This window comes from Physcomitrium patens, chromosome 16 (assembly GCF_059467195.1).
Source record: "Physcomitrium patens ecotype Gransden chromosome 16, ASM5946719v1, whole genome shotgun sequence".
NCBI lineage: Eukaryota > Viridiplantae > Streptophyta > Bryopsida > Funariales > Funariaceae > Physcomitrium > Physcomitrium patens.
The window spans coordinates 4651581-4673365 of record NC_143425.1 but is presented as its reverse complement, the minus strand read 5'-3'; the positions used below and the strand labels follow the sequence as shown (position 1 = coordinate 4673365).

The 21785-nt window shown below is 38.2% G+C and overlaps 2 protein-coding genes and 1 long non-coding RNA gene across 4 annotated transcripts; 2 read left to right on the top strand and 1 right to left on the bottom strand.

The window, feature by feature from the left end:
• The first annotated feature begins 2915 nt into the window (after positions 1 to 2915).
• LOC112293555 (phytochrome 1) lies at positions 2916 to 10432 on the top strand. Of its 2 annotated transcripts, none has more exons than XM_090256746.1 (7): positions 2916 to 3114; positions 5302 to 7694; positions 7946 to 8262; positions 8476 to 8742; positions 9001 to 9233; positions 9464 to 9757; positions 9922 to 10432. In XM_090256746.1, the coding sequence occupies exons 2-7, from the start codon at positions 5660 to 5662 to the stop codon at positions 10142 to 10144; spliced, it is 3369 nt and encodes a 1122-aa protein (XP_090112872.1). In that variant the 5' UTR covers positions 2916 to 3114; positions 5302 to 5659; the 3' UTR covers positions 10145 to 10432. The 2 variants fall into 2 exon arrangements, with proteins under 2 accessions (XP_090112872.1, XP_024398881.1); XM_024543113.3 differs by having other exon boundaries at positions 2975 to 3114; positions 5418 to 7694.
• A 563-nt stretch (positions 10433 to 10995) lies between these two features.
• On the top strand, positions 10996 to 13803 carry LOC149987604 (uncharacterized). Its single transcript, XR_016497852.1, has 2 exons — positions 10996 to 11435; positions 11741 to 13803. It is a non-coding gene; the product is annotated as an uncharacterized LOC149987604 (long non-coding RNA).
• Positions 13804 to 15375: 1572 nt separating this feature from the next.
• LOC112293140 (eukaryotic translation initiation factor 2 subunit beta) lies at positions 15376 to 21731 on the bottom strand. The gene is made up of 5 exons (XM_090256745.1): positions 21016 to 21731; positions 16415 to 16560; positions 16070 to 16212; positions 15787 to 15872; positions 15376 to 15593 (listed from the first exon to the last, which is right to left on the bottom strand). The coding sequence occupies exons 1-5, from the start codon at positions 21073 to 21075 to the stop codon at positions 15516 to 15518; spliced, it is 513 nt and encodes a 170-aa protein (XP_090112871.1). The 5' UTR covers positions 21076 to 21731; the 3' UTR covers positions 15376 to 15515.
• Between the last annotated feature and the right edge of the window lie 54 nt (positions 21732 to 21785).

Here is a 21785-nt window from a genome sequence, read left to right as displayed (position 1 = left end):
TATTGTGCACATCCACTCTTAAAAAATCGTATTTTCTGATGACAAATATACTTAAAAAAACAATGAAAATTGTCCTAAAAAAGTAGTGAGTTTGAATCCCTACCATGGAGTTGCTACCTTGCCAGATGGAAACCATCGAAGAATCTCCTGCATGCCCTATTTTAAACTAAATATGGGATAAGACCTTTGAAAGGAAAATACGTTATAAAACAATTATTATACTGCTGTTGAAGACAACTTCTCATAAATCTTTACTTCTTTCTTTTTTATTTTCCTCTTTGTAAATAAGAAAAAATAAATCTTAATGTGTTTATTTTAAACAAAAACTATGACATGTATGAATTACTTTGAATATGATCATGTTTGAAGGTTCTACTGCTGCTGAATTTTCATAATAAAGTTGCTTTTCATGTGATTATGAGAGCTTGCAACTTTAATGCTGATAGCATTCTCTGTTGCAAATTCATAATTTGTATCATGAGTAATTTTTTGTATTCGTAGAATAATTCGCTGTTATTGTAAAATAATTATGTCAAACAAAACATGACTTGAAAAAAATGAAGGAATTTTTTTTCAATCAATTATTTATTAAAATAAATTTGTATGTTCAAAACAAACAAACAAAACAAAACGAAGAATGAAATGAAACAAACAAAACGAAGTATGAAATGAAACATCATGTAGAAAAACATGAAATAAAAAACTCAAATAAGCTTTTCAAAAATTAAAACATAATTGAGGCATGTAAAATCGAATGCAAATGATTATTTGTCCTTAAATCATAATGAGACATGGAATTAATGTTTGGAATTCAATGTAGCAATCATGCACATAGAAAACAGAAAGTGTTTTTACTGAATTTTTTTAAATTACTTTTACAAATAATTGATCTACACATCAAAAAAATGCAATATCATATAAACTGTTTGTGATAGTGTTGAAATACAGAATTATAACATAAAGCCAGAATCTGAATTTTTTTTAAAGAAAATATATTTATTTGATTATTGGTATTAATAATACATCTTTTTAATATTTCAAATTCATCAAATACGTGTTTCGAATTATAAAATACATATCTAAGTTATTAACAATACAAGAATATTTTATATCAACATCATTTATATTAGTATTGTATACAACTTAACAGCTTTGGAATAACTATCTTTGAATGGGTATAGTAACTTATAGTGGTCAGTTCCCAACAAGAACAACCCAACTTTTTTATAAAAAAAGAAGAAGAAACAATTCAATCTTAAAGGTTGCAAACTATTTATCTTTGACAATTTTTTTTTTTTATCATTATCATTAGAATAGAGTAGATTACTCTTTTTTTTTAAATACCCAATCACTTATCAATGTTATTACAATCTTCTCAAAACTGATATTTTAAACCAAATATTTTAATTAAACATGATTGTCTTTGGTATACAACATCAAGCACACTCAAAATTATTAATGCTGTTTGAGGCAACCTATAATTATTGATGGAAGAAACATGCAACATCCACTTTAAAATAGTTGATTATAAATCCTTTGAATTTTTTAAAACAAATTATAATAATAAAATTAATAATTTAAATAGAAAAAAGACAAATGATTAGTTATCATTTATTAAAATATTTATTGGATAATCTTGTTATTTCATTATCTTGTTATAATAGAGTTCAAACCTACTATGCTATAATACTTTAATGCAAATTAATAAAAGATTCAAAAGTATCTTCTACATAATGCAATTACACTTATCTATGCAACCTCAAAGAAATATAATAGATTTATCTAAATAGTTTCTTGTTAGCTTTCTTGTTAAAACTCTTCTGTTCAACTCCTTGTTTGGTTTCATATACAATGTATCCATAACATTGATACAATCAACATTAACATAGTTTTGTTAAGGCTATGTAAATTCAAGTTTTGCTTCACTTTTGATAAAAGCAATGAGAGATATAACCAAACAAAGATGGTTTTTGTTTCTTCTTGTTTATTCCATTGGTTTTTCCTCTTGAGTTGTTATATATACATGTATAATAAAATATGTTATTACTAAAAAATACATTTTATAATTCTAATAATAAATTTAACAACTTATATCCTAACTTATACATGCATATATACATATACATATATTTATAGCAACTTTTACATATGTAATATTTGAAGATGCTTTTAGTATCATTAATATGTCTTTTTTGATATGAAAAAATCCATACTATTAAATCCAACTTCGTTTTTGAACTCCAAATTGTTATAATGTACTTGCTTCTAATACCAGATCCTATTAATTATATATATATATATATATATATATATATATTACAAAAAAATCCTCTTACACCAAAAGTACAATCACATTTCAACAAAGATGAAAAATAAAATCCACTGAATATATTAACAGAGGAATTATCACTCACACCATTCTCAAAACAATCCACAAAGCTGATTAGAATTGATTCCTTATTTTGTTAAAGACTGTATTAATATTTAGTTCACATCGTATTGAATTAGTATAACTTTGAACTTTTACAACAAAAAATATACATCTTATCCAAAGATAATAAAAAAAGATAAAAAACAAAAAATTGATTCATAACAACCCAAAACAAAAAAGAGCCCTCATAAGTACAATATGGATAGAATATGTACAAAAGATAGGGGAGGTACGTAGGGAGTACAGATACGGGGGAGAGGGGGAAGGGATTAGATCACGGGATGGGAACGGGACGGGCGAGGGGGGGGAGAGTGGGGCTGACACCAGAATGGACCCATGCTGCGACATCGAGAGGGCCGGGCCCGGGTCGGGGCACCCACTCCCGTCCCCGTCGCCTTCGCATCCGTTTGCTTGCCCAGTTCCGGCCACCGAGTGGTGGTGTTGTGGTCTGCTCCAAATATGAATAATCGATCGTGGCCCCCCTGACAAAGCCTCAAGACAAAGCCTCAAGACAAAGGGAGACCTGGTTGCCCAGCCAAGCCAAGCCACACTCTCTCTCTCTCACTCTGTCTGTCTCGCTTTCTCTTCCGCATCGCTCGACGTTCCTTTGCCTGGAGCACCAATTCCCTTCGCTTCATGCATGCACGGCACCCGAATTCGGGGCGTTTTGCGTGAGAGACTTGGTGAGTGTTTCATGGACATGCTCGTTGCTTGAATCCGTCCTGTGGCGGGTGGCGATGATCCTTCACGGGGTTGCGGTAGCTCCTGGCTCCGGAGATTGCCGGGTTTCGGGCTTCCGTTCCGTGTGAGATAGGGAGAGTAGCGGTGTTTTTTACTTTTATTTTTCGTGTTGTTTTTTGTGTTTTGATTTTTTCCCCAGTGTTATTCTGTGTTTTTTCTGTTTATTTGGTTTTGGTGTGATTAGAGCGGTCGTATTGCGAATGCGAGGTTGTTTTGCTCTTTTTCTCGTTGATCTGAGGTTGTGCGATTGAATTAGGTGTGGATGTGGGGATGTGAGGAGTTAGGGTCGTGAGTGGCAGAGTGTGTGAGGTTTTGGCACGGCAGGGTGAGGAATATCGTGGTCAGGGAAGGGGCTGCGAATGTGTTTTGGGAACGAAGCGGAGTGTTCCATTTGTGAGTTTGCGTTATTGATGAGGTTCATTTGTTTTGCGGTGGAGATTTGGAGGTGAGGTGAATATGTGAGTTTCACTGGTAGTGAGATTGGCGCTACACGAGGACAATTGGCCGTTTCCGCGGTGCCACGCGTAGAGGTTTTAGCACGCAGAATCGAATGTTGTAGTGAATGCAAATGTATCGGTGTAATGAGGGCAATTTCAGCTCGTGCCACGTCATTTTGGGTGGGGCTTCGCCGTTGCTGTAAATTGGAGCTTGCACGAGTTAACTGCGGAGTAGTTAAGTTGCGTAATTTATCTCATCTGATCTTTTGCTTGGAAACAGCAAAGGGTTTCTCGTAAGCAGCAGTAGAATTTGTACGCATATTCATGTTTGATTTCGGTCAAGTCTCGATCAAATTTCTGGCTTTGTAGCGACATACGAGGTGAAATAGACTTGGAACATGTTATTTGGGTTTCGACACTGAACTTGGAGAATGGTATACGCCGTTTGAGAACAGCTGATCGTCACGTTTTTTTTGTTTTGTTTTGTTTTTTTTTTCGAAACGTATCGAGTTTCAACTTGATGCACCATCATATTATTCAGCAAATTAGAAGTCAATACTGTGCTCAGTAGTTTATACTAGTGAACTGGGGTTCTAGGCTCTTGCAATATCAGTGTCTCTTCTAATAAACGTGATATGGGAGTATTAGCGTAACTCTTTTTAACACTAGGAAGGCGCTACATCAGCAGAGCCTTTTCGAGTTGGTGATTCGGAGTAAATGTTGAGTGCATCAAACGCGTATATCTGGAGAGGTGTCGTCCCACCTTGTTTATGATTGTGTTGTACTTCGTTCTCCACAGTTGCGGTCTTCACCGCTCAGTATGAGCCTCGATTTCGTGAAAGGAAGTAATCAGTGGTGACCAATAACTCCCTGTTACTTGAAAACATGATACATTAATTCATCAAATTTAACACCCTTCAAATGTGTTATTAGCGCTGTAGATTGAGGAGCTTGGAGTCATAAACTAGTTCTTGGTGTCCCACTGAACTTCATGAAATGGTTGGGGAACTTGGTTTTTTCCATTCGTGTGGTTGGCCGTTAGTTTCGCTCTGTGGACGATGTATGGATCAGGACCTAGTTCGCTGGTGTATTTTCATGAAGTAATTAGGATCGGTTTGGCGTTCTCGAAACGAAAAGTGATTTGCACTATAATATGTGTATAAAGGACGATAATCATATGTTTTGGTAGACTTCTGAAATCACTCAAAAATAATTTTATATTTGAATTCTTCCTTTCTTGAATTATTACTGTAATGGGGGATCGAGCAGTCTGTAATCTTAAGATTTTCCTGGTTAGTGTATGTATGAAGGTTCTACTCGATTACCTGCATTGATAAAATGCAGTGTGTATTAGATCTAAACTAACTTTTTCACCAAAGCTAAACTAAATTAGCTTTGGTGGTGTGTGTTGTCCCTCTGTTAGTAAGTGCGTTGAGACTTTCGTCTTGATTCATCGATGGTCAGTCACTTTAGATGCTTTATCTATCCACATTCTCTGTAAATTTTGATCTCACTTACTCGTGATTCTATTTGAGTCACTTGTTTGGATCTCTTCAGTAGTTGCAAAAGGTTTTCTTTTTCAGGAGCGATTTCGTAGCAGATTTTTGTAAATTTGTTTCTTGCATTCTTGCACGCTTTTTATCATCAATTGTCCAACGATTTATCCTCATGCGTAGCATATTGGTGTCGCAGTTTTGAGGTTCTCGAGGATTATTTGTTCCCTTACCATCGGGCATCTGAAGACACTCGGCTACAGTTCTGCTCACAAGATTTGGAGTTGATTCGTGCATTCGTGACTTGGGGTGCAGGAAAGGCTATACATAAATTATGAAGTCATCGTGGGTTCAAGAGGTGATTGTAGGTACTCTGAGTATGATCCTGTAGCGCCGCGGGAAGTTCGTGTTTATCCTGCAAGAGAGAGTCCTCTTCCACTAGTGGGTCCATAAATACTGTTTGGATCTACTAGTGCGAGGAGGAGGTTTTGCCTCCAAGAAATCATTTATACCTTGCAGTTTCTTCCACAGCTAAGAAGTTCCAGTAATATAGCAAGATGTCGGCTCCGAAGAAGACTTACTCCTCCACAAGTTCGGCGAAGTCGAAGGCCCACAGCGTGAGGGTCGCTCAAACTACGGCAGATGCAGCCCTTCATGCTGTGTTTGAAAAGTCCGGAGTTTCTGGAGATAATTTTGATTACTCAAAATCTGTCAGCAAATCGACAGCAGGGTCTCTTCATACTGGGGCAGTGACTGCCTACCTCCAACGTATGCAGAGGGGAGGACTCACTCAATCCTTTGGGTGCATGGTTGCAGTTGAGGAGACAGGGTTTCGTGTCATAGCGTACAGTGAAAATGCACCCGAGTTCCTAGATCTGATGCCGCAAGCTGTACCAAACATTGGGGAAATAAACACGCTAGGAATCGGGACGGATGTGAGAACGCTGTTCACCCCTTCAAGTGCTGCCTCTCTCGAGAAGGCGGCCGAAACACAAGAAATAAGCTTACTCAATCCGATCACCGTCTATTGCAGATCTAAAAAACCTTTGTATGCCATTGCACATCGCATAGACATAGGCATAGTCATCGATTTTGAGGCGGTGAATATGAACGATGTTACAATATCAGCTGATGGTGCATTGCAATCTCATAAACTTGCGGCGAAGGCAATTACACGGCTCCAAGCACTACCTGGGGGTGACATAGGACTGCTCTGTGACACTGTTGTTGAGGAGGTTCGAGAGCTCACTGGGTATGACAGGGTAATGGCCTACAAATTTCATGAGGATGAGCATGGTGAGGTGGTCGCAGAAATTCGTCGCACGGATCTTGAGCCCTACTTGGGTCTTCATTACCCGGCCACTGACATTCCCCAGGCGTCTCGGTTTCTATTTATGAAGAACAGGGTCCGGATGATTGGTGATTGTTCTGCTCCTCCAGTGAAAATTGTACAAGATCCAAACTTAAGGCAGCCAGTCAGCTTGGCAGGTTCGACTTTACGTTCCCCTCACGGATGCCATGCCCAATACATGGGCAACATGGGGTCCATTTCATCGATAGTCATGGCCGTGATCATCAATGATAACGAGGACGATTCTCGTGGCTCAGTTCAAAGGGGTAGAAAGCTATGGGGGCTAGTAGTGTGCCATCACACATCTCCACGTACTGTGCCATTTCCACTTCGGTCTGCGTGTGAGTTTTTAATGCAGGTGTTTGGTTTACAGCTTAACATGGAGGTCGAGTTAGCCGCTCAGCTTAGGGAAAAACATATTCTCAGAACTCAAACTCTTTTATGCGACATGCTTCTTCGAGATGCCCCCATTGGTATTGTGTCTCAGGTTCCAAACATTATGGATCTTGTGAAGTGTGATGGAGCTGCTCTTTATTATGGGAAACGATTCTGGCTTTTGGGCACGACCCCGACCGAAAGTCAAATTAAAGATATTGCAGAATGGTTGCTAGAGTACCACAAGGACTCAACGGGACTCAGTACTGATAGCTTAGCGGATGCCAATTACCCAGCCGCACACCTCCTTGGGGATGCTGTGTGTGGTATGGCAGCTGCAAAGATCACTTCCAAAGATTTTCTGTTTTGGTTCAGATCTCACACTGCGAAAGAGATAAAGTGGGGTGGTGCCAAACACGACCCAGGCGAAAAAGATGATAATCGAAAAATGCACCCCAGAAGCTCTTTCAAAGCCTTTTTGGAGGTCGTGAAACGACGAAGTCTACCCTGGGAGGATGTAGAAATGGACGCTATACATTCTCTTCAGCTTATTCTACGTGGATCCTTTCAGGACATCGATGACAGCGACACAAAGACTATGATTCATGCTCGTCTGAATGATTTGAAGCTTCATGATATGGATGAGCTTAGCATTGTAGCGAATGAAATGGTACGGTTGATAGAAACTGCGACCGCCCCTATTCTGGCAGTTGATTCAAATGGAATGATAAATGGCTGGAATGCCAAAATAGCCCAAGAAACAGGGCTTCCGGTTGCTGAGGCTATGGGCAGATCTTTGGTGAAAGACCTCGTCATGGATGAGTCATTGGAGGTTGTTGAAAGACTACTTTATCTGGCTTTGCGAGGTAGTTTTCTGTACGAGCTTGTTCGTTTTCCGTGTTTATTTCGTACTTCGAAATTTTCTCGGCCCTCTACTAGAGTATCTAGCAAGCTGTTCTGAGACCTGTTCATTTTTCAGTACATGCAGAATATGTACGTATTTTGAGTTTTGATGTATATTCTTTCACCGAAAAAAATGTTATTCCGTTTAGACTGTTTCTTATCCCTCATATTGTACCTCTGTGGTGCTGATTCTGAGTTGCTTCTGTTGCTACAGGTGAAGAAGAGCAGGGGGTGGAAATCAAATTGAAGACCTTTGGCGCTCAAACTGTGAAAGGAGCGGTTATTCTGATTGTTAATGCCTGCGCTAGTAGAGACGTGTCGGAGAATGTTGTTGGCGTTTGTTTTGTTGGTCAGGATGTAACTGGACAAAAAATGTTTATGGACAAGTTCACTCGTATTCAGGGTGATTACAAAACCATAGTGCAGAATCCTCACCCTCTCATCCCTCCTATTTTTGGTGCGGACGAATTTGGATACTGTTTCGAATGGAATCCGGCCATGGAGGGTTTGACTGGTTGGAAGCGAGATGAAGTAAGTGTCTTTTTTTTACAGGGTTGTTTATAAAAGCTTATTTTGTTTTACTTACGCAATGTGCACGCTGCACATTTTTTTTCACCTGTAAGTTTGAGTGCCCTCATATCATATTGGATTGATTTGGTTGTCAAGAATAGTTTAGAGGCTCAGTTTGTTGCAGACCAGGCCTGGTTAATTACCCGGAGCTGACCTTTTTCCTTACATGGTTAGGTGATCGGAAAACTTCTTGTAGGAGAGATTTTTGGCATGCAAAAGATGTGTTGCCAGATGAAGAGTCAAGACGCCATGACCAAGTTCATGATATCATTGAACTCGGCCATGGATGGGCAAAACACAGATAAATTTTCCCTCTCCTTTTTTGATCGAGAAGGGAGGTATGTTGATGCTCTGCTCTCAACCAACAAACGCACTAATGCTGATGGAGCTATAACTGGCGTCATTTGCTTCTTACAAATTGCGAGTTCGGAGCTACAACAGGTAAGACGGTCCCTAGTGGAGAACAATGTATCCTTGGCTGCAATGGCCAGCGTTATAGTGGAATACAATTATTCTACATTCGCTTGGTTTGAATGTTGGCACCTTTACCTGCATAATCGTTAATGTTATTTTATGCGAACATCTATGTTTTGGAGGCCGATTTCGAAGCGACTCAATTTTCTGGAAGACGAAGTTAAGACTGACCATCTTGTATCAGAAAATTAAAATGAATTAACACTTACATCCTTGTCTATGCAGGCCCTTAGAGTACAGCAAGCTACAGAGAAGGTCGCAATAGCGAAGCTGAAGGAGCTTGCATACATTCGTCAGGAGATAAAGAATCCACTATGCGGGATCACATTCACTCGGCAACTGCTAGAAGACACTGATCTCTCAAATGATCAGAAGCAGTTTCTAGACACAAGTGCTGTGTGCGAGCAGCAGTTGCAAAAAGTATTGAATGACTTGGACTTGGAGAGTATCGAAGACGGGTAATTATTGTTCCAAATTTGCGATTATTTCTTGCTTTGAGTCATATTTGATCACGTGCTTTCTAAGTATTTTCTATATTCTAGTTACATGCTTATAATAGTTTAAGCAAGCCTTGCTTGAGAGCAAACTTGCTATTGTGCAGTGTCGTAGATCTTATTCATTTGACAGAATCAAACTTCACTTCAGAGGTTTTAGACGACTTTGGCATATGATTTTTCCATTGGTGCAGGTACTTGGAGTTGGATACTGCTGAATTTGAGATGCGTACAGTGATGGACGCCGTTATCAGTCAAGGTATGACGATATCCCGTGAGAAGGGGCTTCAGATCATTCGAGAGACTCCTCGGGAAATAATCACTATGCGTTTGTTTGGAGACCAGGTTCGGCTCCAGCAAGTTCTCTCTGATTTCTTATTAAACGCAGTGCGTTTTACGCCTTCCTCTGAAGGCTGGGTCAAAATCAAGGTGGTCCCTACAAGGAAACGGCTTGGTGGGAATGAGCATGTCATGCACTTGGAATTCAGGTACTGTTGTGCGCCAGTTCTCTGGTGCCCCTGCCGCTTTTTGGTGCATATAAATTTTGATTTCTGTGACGTTGGATACATGCTTTGCAGCATATTCTCACATTCCTATCGCAATTAGGTTGAATATTGAGAAACTAATGTGTGGTACTTGTCCTTGGTTGCAGAGTAAGCCATCCTGGAGCTGGGCTTCCTGAAGAGCTTGTGCTGGAGATGTTTGATAAAGGCAAAGGCATGACCCAAGAAGGACTAGGTTTGAACATATGTCGGAAGCTGGTTAGGTTGATGAATGGGGACGTTCAGTACGTGCGTGAAGCTATGCAGTGTTACTTTGTTCTATATGTGGAGCTTCCTTTGGCTCAGCAGGATGATGCTGCAAGTCAAATGTAGGAGCTCATATACCCTTTTTACGTGCATAGATACCTTTTTTTTGAAGTTCTCTCTAGTAGTGAACTGAAGTGTGGACGGAGAGGACCATGACTTTTCCCGCTTCAGACGTCTAGTTCAGTTTTGCTTAGGTGTCTCAAAATGAGGCAAACTGGCTTCACTGCTCGGTAAACCAAAGAGCCTTCGTTGACACAGAATCGATCTTTTATAGGTAAATAGTCATGTGGTCTATGAAGTGTACAGCAACTACTTTTCCGTGATAACTTATTTCAGTCCCTGTTTCGGTCTTCATTGATGTGTTTTCCAATTTTTGAGGCCTGATGTTCTCACTTGCTGTTGTGTTGATATTGCTTCGGTGTATTGAATTGTCAAGTTTGTTTTCAGTAAGGTTCTCGAATTTTAAGAGGAATAGTTTTAATAACATTTCGGGATAACAATTAACTTGTGTTAAATTTTAGCCCTAGAGAGGACTGCCACTCTAATCTATATACTGATAACTCATTTAAAAATCAAATATCTACGAAAGAATAAATTGATTTACATAAACTGAAATGTCACCAATTACAGATGCTAATGTAAGTCATTGCGAAGCAAAAATGTGTTCAGCTCTTCTAATAGTACAGGCAGAGTAATGATTGACTCAATGTTGTTTACTCTGACTCATCTTTCTTCTTTATTCTATTCAAATCAATCTTGGCAACAAGTATGGAAACATATTTGGACTGAGAAAAAAATACTATGAAGAATACAAACAACTACGTATTAAATAGGTAATGGTTCTGAAATTTTGAATTTCTAGTAATTTGAACCCGGAGAACGAGATGCCTTGTAAATGATGATACCCGAGGGGCAATTTGAAATTGAACGAACGCGAATTGTTGCGGAGCTAGACGAATAGTCTTAATAATAACAAAGTGAAGGGGACGATGCGACAGAATTGAAGCAGCGTTTCATATCTGCTATGAATGCCTAATGGATTGCCAAGCGCTTGTCAGTTGCTCCGATAATTAACCAACACTGAATCGTTTCAAACATTCAACGCAATATAATCCAGGAATACCAACAATGCGACCCAATGTGACTAACCGCAGATATAACATGATCAGGCTCGTGACAGTCTGAGTGCGAGTTTCTCTTGTTTAGGCGATGATCATAAGCTTTGCTTTTGCCGCAATGAAGGTGCTGTTGCTAGAATAGTCTACGCGCGCTTTGCAAGTCGGGTGTCAGTGGACCAAACTTTGGAGCTACTATCAAATGATCGAAGGACGTCTAGCAGTCGAGCCTCTTAAGAATGGTTCGTTCCATAACCACGGTGAGCTATGTGAGGTCATGTAGGAAAAACTGAGGCTTTAAGTTGATGCAGACGCCGACGCTTTCGCTGAGCTTGCCATCGTCTGTATGCGAGAATTTCCCTCGTATTCTGAGCGAGTAAGCGGGGTTTCCTCCCACACAAGTTGCCAAACTACAGGAATGAATTCTGTCTGCTAGTGAACTGTTCCGGTAAAGAGCTTCACCTTTTGTCAGGAACTAGTCCTGGTCCTGCAGAACTCATGGACACGGAACTGATGACAGGATGACTTGGTTTGTTGGATGCTGCAGGTTGTCGATGTGTAGGTGTTTATCCTGGAGAAAGAAACCGGAGCAAGAAAGGTGGTGTTCATCGTGATGGTCATCAACAAACTTGTTCAAGGATCTGCAATTCTATGGCTTGCAAATCCCTACATCGACATCGTGAACAGACACCTGGCCATGATGTCGCACATAATCTGCTGTCACAGTAGCGTTGTGCACCGCTTTTTCAACGAGGGAGTTTCTTAGCTCTGATACCCTCAACTCACTCAACTCTGATGCATATTACATTACACGCGTTGTCACTACGACATGAATGCCGCAGATGGGTGAGTAACTTTCGGAATGAAAACAGACTTTCTAACGTCCACATGAACCCCTCTCTTCGCCGTCGAACACTGGATGCAATTCACCAAGCAAGTCATAACCGAGCAAGTCCTGGATCACGAGCGGTCTGCACTCTCCTCCTCGCTTTAAAGAGTTTCTGCAGGTAGAAATGAACTTAAGTCAAACCTGGAGCAAATTCGAGCGCCTGCATGATTTATGGTGTTAAAGGTAGTGCCAATAGAAGTGTTGAATCATGTATAATAAAAGAAAAAGAAAGTTTACTTGTATATAGGAATGGAATTGATGCAAAGACAATTTGAGTAATATGTTGGAAGAAGAAAAATAAGTATCTTGTGTTACTTGCATGACATGTACATTGTAATCTAAAGCTTGAGAATATTTTAGTTATTATTATGGAGTCAAAGATTATAAATAAAATCGTTTGACATACTATTGTGAGAGTGACTGACTTTGGAATGTCTAAGTTTAAAGTTGTAAGAACTCAAAAAGCCATAGAGAATAATTACATTTATTGTAGTCTTAAATATATGGCTCTAAAGGTATTGAAAAAGAGATTTCAAAAAATGCCAATATGTCCTTTTTAAAGCTGATTGTTAGTTCATTTGGAATGATATGTTTTTAAGATTCTTTCAAAAAACAATCCATTTTATGATGTTATAGTAGAAAAGTTATTAGAAAGAATTGAAATAGGTGAAAGATCAAACTTTCCTTCAAACTGTGATGACTTTGTTGAGCTTATCAAAGAATGATGGAGGTTGTATCTTTTGCATTGGCTAAAGTTTGCAAATATTTGTGGAAGATTGAGCTCACTAAAAATATATATATATATATATATATATAGTTGGAAGTAGTGTGGCAAATGCACTATATTTTGTAGCATCAAAAATAATTATCATCAAAATATAGAACTTTAAAAAATACATGATAGATTGCAATTAGTAAAATTTATATTAGTAAAGTAAAGTGAGCTTGTATTGAATTATTTGTATTGATTTTATTTTATATTTTTACAATCTTCTATGCTATAAAGATGTTTAGATGCCTTAATATAAACTTAAGTTAGTAAGACTAGGTTAAAATGTAGTATATGCATCATTTATTTGATTTATACGTAAATTTTTTAATTAAAAGGTAAATTAAGTAGGAAAGAAATATATGATATAACACAATATTTATTACAAATAAGACAACAATGTGCAAATAAGATGAAAGCATTATATGTTGTTGGAATAGGTTGAATAGGTAAGACTATAATAGCAAAGGCTATATTAATTGATGCAAAAGACATATATAATATCTCATATCTTTTTGAATGCATTAAAAGTGGTGGTGATAGCTATATAATTTCTTACAATATTTTAGAACAATTTAAAGTCTAATAAAAACCAAATGATATTCAAAAAGCTCAAAAAATGTTGGAATTATTTTTGATGAAGAACAAAACCATCTTGGTTTTTGACAATGTGAAGAATCAAATTCGAATTAAAGATATTGTGCCTATGGATAATATATTTACTAGCAATGGTAGTACATTTATTCTAACAACTTGATATTTAAAAGCAATAGAGCAATATAGTGAAGAAATTTGTAAAATAAATATTCAAGAACTCAATGAAGAAACAAGTATAAAGTTGTTTATTTCTCATTTTTGTGGCCAAGAAAATTTGCCTTATAAACTTTTTGACATTGGCAAAAAAATTAAAAGAACTTGTAATAGCCTACTATTGAGTCTAAAAGTTATAGAAGCATTTTAAAGAAAAAAACAAGAAATTAAAATGTTGGGAGTAAGTTGTATAAAAGTTAAATAGAGGACAAGGATTGGTCAAATATAAAAACAATAGCAACTACAAGATTTAAAACATTCTAAAAGTAAGCTTTGAAATTTTAAAAGTTAAAGAGAAGAATATGTTTTTGGACATATATTATCTCTTTTGTAGTGATGTATGTCCAAAAGGCATATCAAAAGAAAGAGCATAGTGAATATTATACATTTGAGATATATAAAACTAATAAGAATAAAAAATTATTAATATTTTAGGATTAGAATTTTATATTTTTACACCATATAATTTTTAGAATAATTTTTAGATCCATGTTAATTTAAAGTTATAATATAAACAAACTAATCTAATATTATAATTATATTTTTATGTACATTAAGAGAATTACTAATATAGAAATTCTAATCTAATTGTGTATTTGATTGTGTTTGTTTATAGTTAGAGGGATTGTTTTACAAAAACATAAATAACAACAATATTAACAAAATAAGGAATATTTTTTTCATCACTTCAATTTTTAAGTTCTAATTTTGTTGTTTTTGCTCTTAATTTTTTTTTTTGGTTACGTATTCTCTTAGTTTAAAAAAACTTCTACTAGATATATCATGGAGATATAAATTAAAAGTAGAATTAGTAGACAAAGCATTGCAAATGCTATCTTTACATCTTTCACAATGTTTGAAATAGAAAGGTGTTCAAGTTTGATATTATTGTCAAAAGAAATGATCAATGTATTTTTTTAAAGATACCTTTTGAAATAGGTTAAAAACCAATAGATAGTAATTCTATATATATTTTTTGCAACTCTAAGTTTGAATTATTTTTTTTTTTTCCTCCCAGTTATAGAAAGAAATATTAATATTAATATTAAATTTTTATGAGGTTATTTAATTTTTTGTTTAACGTTTAAGTCAACAAATTAAGGAAGTCTATAAAAATTTGTAAAGTAGATTAAAATAAAATAAAAAATAACAGTAAAAAACTATTAAAGACAAGGACCATTAAGAACCTACATAGATTTGGACATACAACCAACAAATGTGGAATCAAATCTTGCAATAAAAAGAGATGTTTGAGAGGAGCAGATAAAGTTAGTCCAACAAAGGATGAGTTTGGATATCTTAAAGATATATCGACATACAACTTAAAGAAGTCATTTTTTTGGTCGAATAGACATATGTATCATAGGATGGTTTGCCATTTAGTTTTATTTGTTTTTAATCATAACTAAATTGTGTGATGTTCTTGAAACTGCTTTTACTAGTCCAAAATTTATCTCATTTATCTTTCAATAATGATTGATCTTTGAAAGGCGTTATACTTAGGTCATTAATTACCATAGAACAAATCTGCGCAAGTAAAACCCTCATTTTATCTGAGTAAAAGAATTGAATTTGGATAACCAAATCTAACTTGTTTTATGACGTCAAATGACAACTAGTAAGTCTCATGAACTTTTACACTGCAATGCTGCTAAAGAAGAAAATATTCACTTGAAGGAACATCCCAATAGGAGGAAAACCATAACCCTGAAGAAACATAAAATGAAGCTTCGATTTCTGATTCGTTCAGGACACTCTCTGCAAATATTATAACCAGTCGGACACAGGTGGTCAGAGCAAACGTTCATAACATACACTCGAAATGTCATTTTACTAATATCTAGAACAAGCCCACTAAGTCGTTGTCTTACGGCGTCCAACCCTGGCAACGAAACCAGCTTTGATGGGTGCAACTGAACGCGAACATCCACACTGTCAACGTACAAAAACCAAGAGACTACGTCAGCACAACACAACCACCATGAAACAAGACTGACGTCGTTCTTCGAAGATGCAAATAACCAATTTGTAAAAAGGTCCTGCCAAGCTGGTCAACTGCAAGAGCAGAGAACCACTGAAACTGAAACCAAAAGAACCACACAGACGCAAATAGATAATTGCTAACCTGTTCACAACGAAGAAAGAACAGCCGATTCTCCTTGGAAAGGATAGTGTCTGGACTCTTGCAACCATTGCACATAACATACTCATCTGCAACATAATGAAGTACATGTAAGATAAAGTCTTTCATCCCTTTCTAGCATATTGTGTGGAACAGAAAAATAATCCCTCACTTAGACTCAATATGATGGGGTGTAGAAGTCCGTGCGCGAAGCGATATCAGCTTGCAACTGCTCAAATATTGTTTTAGTACCACACATGAAGAATACAAAAGTGAAGAGCCTTACTGACGTAACGCCTCAGAATACCCTCAAACACCTTGGGAGCAAATCGACCTTTGACAACCAAACGCTGCTGTCCATCAAGTGACCCGCTTGTCCCCAACTCAGCCAACAAGAAAGCCATAACGTGCTCTGGTTGCCGATGCATACTGCAAAATGAATAAAAATGCATATATCAAACTAACTGTCAAAGTTTTGAGTTTTACGAAGAAAACCTCCACAAATAAATGAAACTGAAATTGCGGGAATCTCACTCTACATATTTAAATGAAAATACAATACTCACTATACGAGTATCACAGAAACAAAACAAAACAATGCAGAACAGTCTCAGGAGATGAAAGTATATACGTCTTGCAAAGGTCCATAAAGTTGACAAAGACAGTCTTTTTAGTTCCTTCTCGGAGAACCTGAGGAGGCCTCATAATGGTACGCCTCCTCTCCGTAGACAATTCTGGATTATTTTCTCTCAGAATATTGAATACTCGACCTAGAAGCTACACAGGCTCCCACAAAATAATTCACACGCGTGTACGGATAATTGTTTGTAGATCGGAGAGTGAGGTCATTGGTATAGCATCAGAAAAATTGCGTGGAAAATCAATTGAACTACTAGGGAGCAACCAATTAAAGAAAAAGTCAAATAACAAGCACAATTAAAATACTACATTTAGTGGCGTTCAAATCCTTACTTCTTCGTAGGCATAATCTCGGTCCGAGCCTTCCCAAGGATAAACGGCAACTCCCAGTTCGATGCCTTCAGCAGGCTCGTCATCATCACCCTCACCAAGATCTGCATTAGGTTTCAGATTCTTCAAGAGTTGGGTTTGAATGATAACCGCTGCACTGAAAGAGACGCCTTCCGACTGAAATGTTGAGAAAAGAACTCTTTAAGTAGTTGCTAATGGTCAATAGAGTACAAGTGTTGTTAAGGATATCCCATAAGGTAGGGTGCTGGTCTATAGTGCATTAGAGTACAAGGGGAGGGCTGGTCCTAGGAGATATCCCATATGGATTGTAGCACTTGGTACCTTGGTACTAGTATATAAGGAAAGGGTTGGCATGGGAAGAATTATCTCATACCACACTCTATTTGTTATAGTGCAACCTTATTGGTCCTAACTTACTTGTGTGGAGTATGTTTTCTATGTTTCAATAGGTTATGGGCCCACATTCTCTTACCAAGTAAGTTGTTCTTGTATTTTATTTTCTTTGTTGCTTGTTTGGTGGTTGAGATCTTATGGTATAGTATTACTAGTGTTTTGTTGAAGTCATTACTCCTGGATTTGTGAGTGTATGAGGTTAGTGCAAGACCTTGATAGTGTCTTTGCTGAAGTAACACTAGTATTTGAGAGTTTTATGAGAAATTGAGTCATTTTGAGTGAGGTGATGTGAGGGAGATGTTTGAAAGCCATAGAATTACATGACATAGCATTTCCCACCATTTAGACGTGATTTGGACTCAAAGTATGCAAAAAGTTGCAAAACAGCGAATTCTGAGTTTGTAGTTCAGCAATCTTTGAGTAGTCATATCTTTTGCATTACAACTCCAAATCAAGAGATTTTTGGACCTACTTGTAGCTTGAGATGGCATCTTTTGAGAGTAATAGCTTAAGAATGGTAAAAAAGTTTAGAGGTGACAACTTTCACCACTGGAAGGCCAAAATGGAGCTACTTTTGGCGTCATTGGATCTTTGGGAGATAGTATGTGAGGAGGAAGAGGCACCTGGATTAGAGGCAAGCATGAAGGAGCAAAAGGACTTCAAAAGACGAGAAAAGAAGGCTTTTGGCATAATTGCCACCAACTTAGATGAAACCAACTTTGCTCATGTCATTTCTTGCAAAAAAGCAGCAGATGCATGGAAGACTCTTTGCAATGTCTATGAGAGTAGGAATCTTTCCAATGTGCTATGGTCAAGGCAAAAGTTCTTCACCGTGAAGATGGAAGAAGGTGAAGATCTCATGGCTCATGTAAATAAGGTAAAGGCACTTGCAAACCAACTTGCTGTTGTTGACAAGCCTTTACTTGAAGAAGATGTTGTGATGACATTGCTCTCAAGCCTTCCGGACTCCTATTCCTCCCTCATTGTGGCATTGGAGTCCATTTCAAGGAAAGACCTCACTTTGGACTATGTCACGGCAAGACTAGCCCATGAAGTGACCAAAAGAAAGCAAAAGGAGTCTATTGGGGAGCAATCAGCACTATTTACAAGACCAAGTAAGGCAAGTGCCCCTTTTCAACGTTATCCTCCTAAAACTTGTTACATTTGTGGAAAACCAGGCCATTTTGCTAGAAATTGTTTCAAGGCAAAGAGAGGAGAAAGAGAGAATGCCAACAATGCTTTTCATGACCATGGAGGTGAAGACTTTGCATTCATGGCAAAACAAACTCCTTCCATGTTTGATATGAGCAAATGGATAGTGGATTCCGGATGTACCAAACACATGACTCCATACAAGTGTTCATTTAATACTTATCAACCAATTCCAGCAACCAAGGTTTGGTTAGGTGATAATTGTATGGTACAAGCCATTGGAATAGGCACCATTGTAGTGGAGGTGGTGGTGAAGGGCATAAGCAAGAGAATCACTCTCAAGGATGTGTTGCATGTGCCAAAGATGAAGAAGAACCTCCTTTCGGTGAGTAAACTTATAACTCATGGGTACAAAGTGCAATTTAACATGAATGGATGTTTTGTGAGAACCATGGAAGGCAAAGAAGTAGCAAAAGGGACTAGGAATGGCAATCTCTATATTATCAATTGCAAGAGGATCAATGGAGTGGAGGTTGCTGCCTTTGCTGAATTTCCATCAAATGAAGAGAAGATGGGCATTTGGCATCAAAGACTTGGGCATTTGAATGCCAAAAGCATGAAGGGGCTTCAATCCAAGGTAAATGGCATAGACCTTGGCCATTCTACCATGAATCTTGCTTGTGAGGGATGCATTCAAGGCAAACAACATAGGACACCATTTCCTAGAGGAGTTTCAACAAGAGCAAATCAATTGCTGGAGCTTGTGCATTCGGATGTTTGTGGATCCATGAGGACACCATCTATGAGTGGTAGTGAAAAGTGGGAGATGTGTCCAAGTGGGAGTAGTGGTGTGTTTGTGGCCACATCTTCAATTCCAGCAAACAAACAAGAAGATGAAGAAGTGTATTCTCAAAGTGAAGAAGGAGAGGAAGTTGCCATGATAGAAGAGCCCAATACTATGAAGACTTCAATTCCAGCAAGATACAACAAGGACAATGAAGAGAATGAAGATGAAGAATATCAACAAATGAGTAAGAGAAAGCACTCCATGAGTCATACAAGGCAGCAAGAGGTGCAAGAAGGCTCATCTTCTTTGCATGAAAGAAGATATCCAACACGTGAGAGAAGACCACAAGGTGAATGGTGAAAGAACCACATCTTTCCACAACAATTGGATGTAAGTGGGTGCTTAGAACCAAGAGAGATGCAAACGATTGAAGGTCAACAATGGGCTATGTATTCTTTGTTTGAGTGGGAGCCATATCTTCGAATAGCAAGAGACAACCAAATATTGCAAGGTCCACAATAGGGGCGGAGTATTTGGCAGCAAGTCATAAAGCAATGGAGGCAATTTGATTGAGGTTGTTATTGGAAGATATTGGACTTGTGCAATTGGAGGCTACTCCATTGAGGTGTGACAATCAAGGATGTCTTGCTTTTGGAAAGAATCCAAAGCATCATGCAAGAACTAAGTACATTGATATTCAGCATCATTTCATAAGAGAGAAGATAGAGATGGAGGTTATTGATATGATGTATTGTGAAACCAAAGACATGTTGGCTGATTTGTTGACAAAAGCCTTAGTTAGAGAAGGACACAACAAGTTGAATCAGGCATTAGGATTGAGAGCTAATTGACCAATAGCAAAGTGGGAGTGTTGAGAAAAGAACTCTTTAAGTAGTTGCTAATGGTCAATAGAGTACAAGTGTTGTTAAGGATATCCCATAAGGTAGGGTGCTGGTCTATAGTGCATTAGAGTACAAGGGGAGGGCTGGTCCTAGGAGATATCCCATATGGATTGTAGCACTTGGTACCTTGGTACTAGTATATAAGGAAAGGGTTGGCATGGGAAGAATTATCTCATACCACACTCTATTTGTTATAGTGCAACCTTGCTGGTCCTAACTTACTTGTGTGGAGTATGTTTTCTATGTTTCAATATGAAATATCCCAACCTCTGAAACTAAATACACTCTAAACCTCTAGCCAGTCCTTTCTTTATACTCCCCGTGAGATAATATTCCGCATGTGTAGTGTCGAAATTAACCCCTACATAATATCAGCGAATAGAGTGAACACCAACCATTAGCTTCATTTTCACCACCGTCATTATAGTCCTCCAAAGCTTCGCCTTCGACCTAATCACAGCAATTGTTTTAAGTCAATGAAATTCAGACACTTCTCGTTAGACACCATATCAACCATTCCAAACCGCACAATCAGACGAGAGCGTCGGTGTCCGAAAGGGGACTCTACGACAGTGTAAGAATAATTCTCCGAGGGAATGAAATTTCAGCTCACGCACTCACAAACACCCATTAATACCAATGCTCACAGAACTTACTGGTTTCTTCTTCTTCTTCTTGAGACCAACAAAAGCAGAATCCACACCTCCTTCAGGGATGACTTCCTTCACAGGCTCGGACTCCTCGTCTTCTTGAATGCGTACTTTCTTCTTTTTCTTTTTCTTGGTGGGATCGAACGCCCCAATCTGCTCATCCGAAACCCTAAATTCATTAGATCTCACAAACCTTTTCCCCAATAAGCTCACTCAACCTCACATCACCAGCTCTCTCACTCTCTTCACTTCGCCTCTCCTCTCTCCCCGCGAAATCTCTCTCAACCAATGATCCAACGCTAAAAACAACCCCAATGCCAAAAGCAAGCGTGTAACTCCTCGCGGGAGGAAACGCTACCTCTCCGCCGAGATCCTCTTTGATCTCCGAAACAGACTCCTCATGTTGAACGTCCGCCATGGCTGCGGGCGAGGGCAACGCCAAGCGCCCCGAAGTGGAGAGCACCTGGGGCAGTGCGAGGAGGAGGGGCAACAATTACAGGGGAAGCAAAAGCCGAAGCTATGGCCTCAAAAACACAGAGACATCCTCAATCCTAATCAGGGACACAATACACATGGTCATAGATATGATGTGGCCCTCCACGTGGAAAATTTATGTCCTGGGTAACAGCCCATGCAAAACAAGAAACTGAAGAAATGAATTTATTTTGCACTGTTTAAAAAACATAATGCGAAAATCAAGAGTGGTCTGCAAGGCAATGCTGGACGTTGGGGTGATCCCCCAGGAGACATATGTGCTTTCATCAGTGTGGAGTTAAAGAAGGAAGGTACCAATATCCACGTTTCAGCGAATATCGCATGGACTGAAGCTATTTTTGGAACCAATATATGAATGCCGACAGTAGCCTTGAAGATTCCTTCGCGATTATGTTCATGTTAGTGATGGGTAAAAAGGATATTCTGTTTTGGACAATGCGCTGAAGCAATTATGAAAACAATTCAAAGACTTATCAGCCCATCATGTAAATTGATAAATTTTTTACCTCATGATACCGACTCCAAAATGACCCAGGAAGCTACAATAAAGTTTTGACGGATGCAATTGGGCTGGCATGCAGAATCAACAACTTTGCACAAAGCCAAAAATCTTGCAATTAAAAACCAACCATG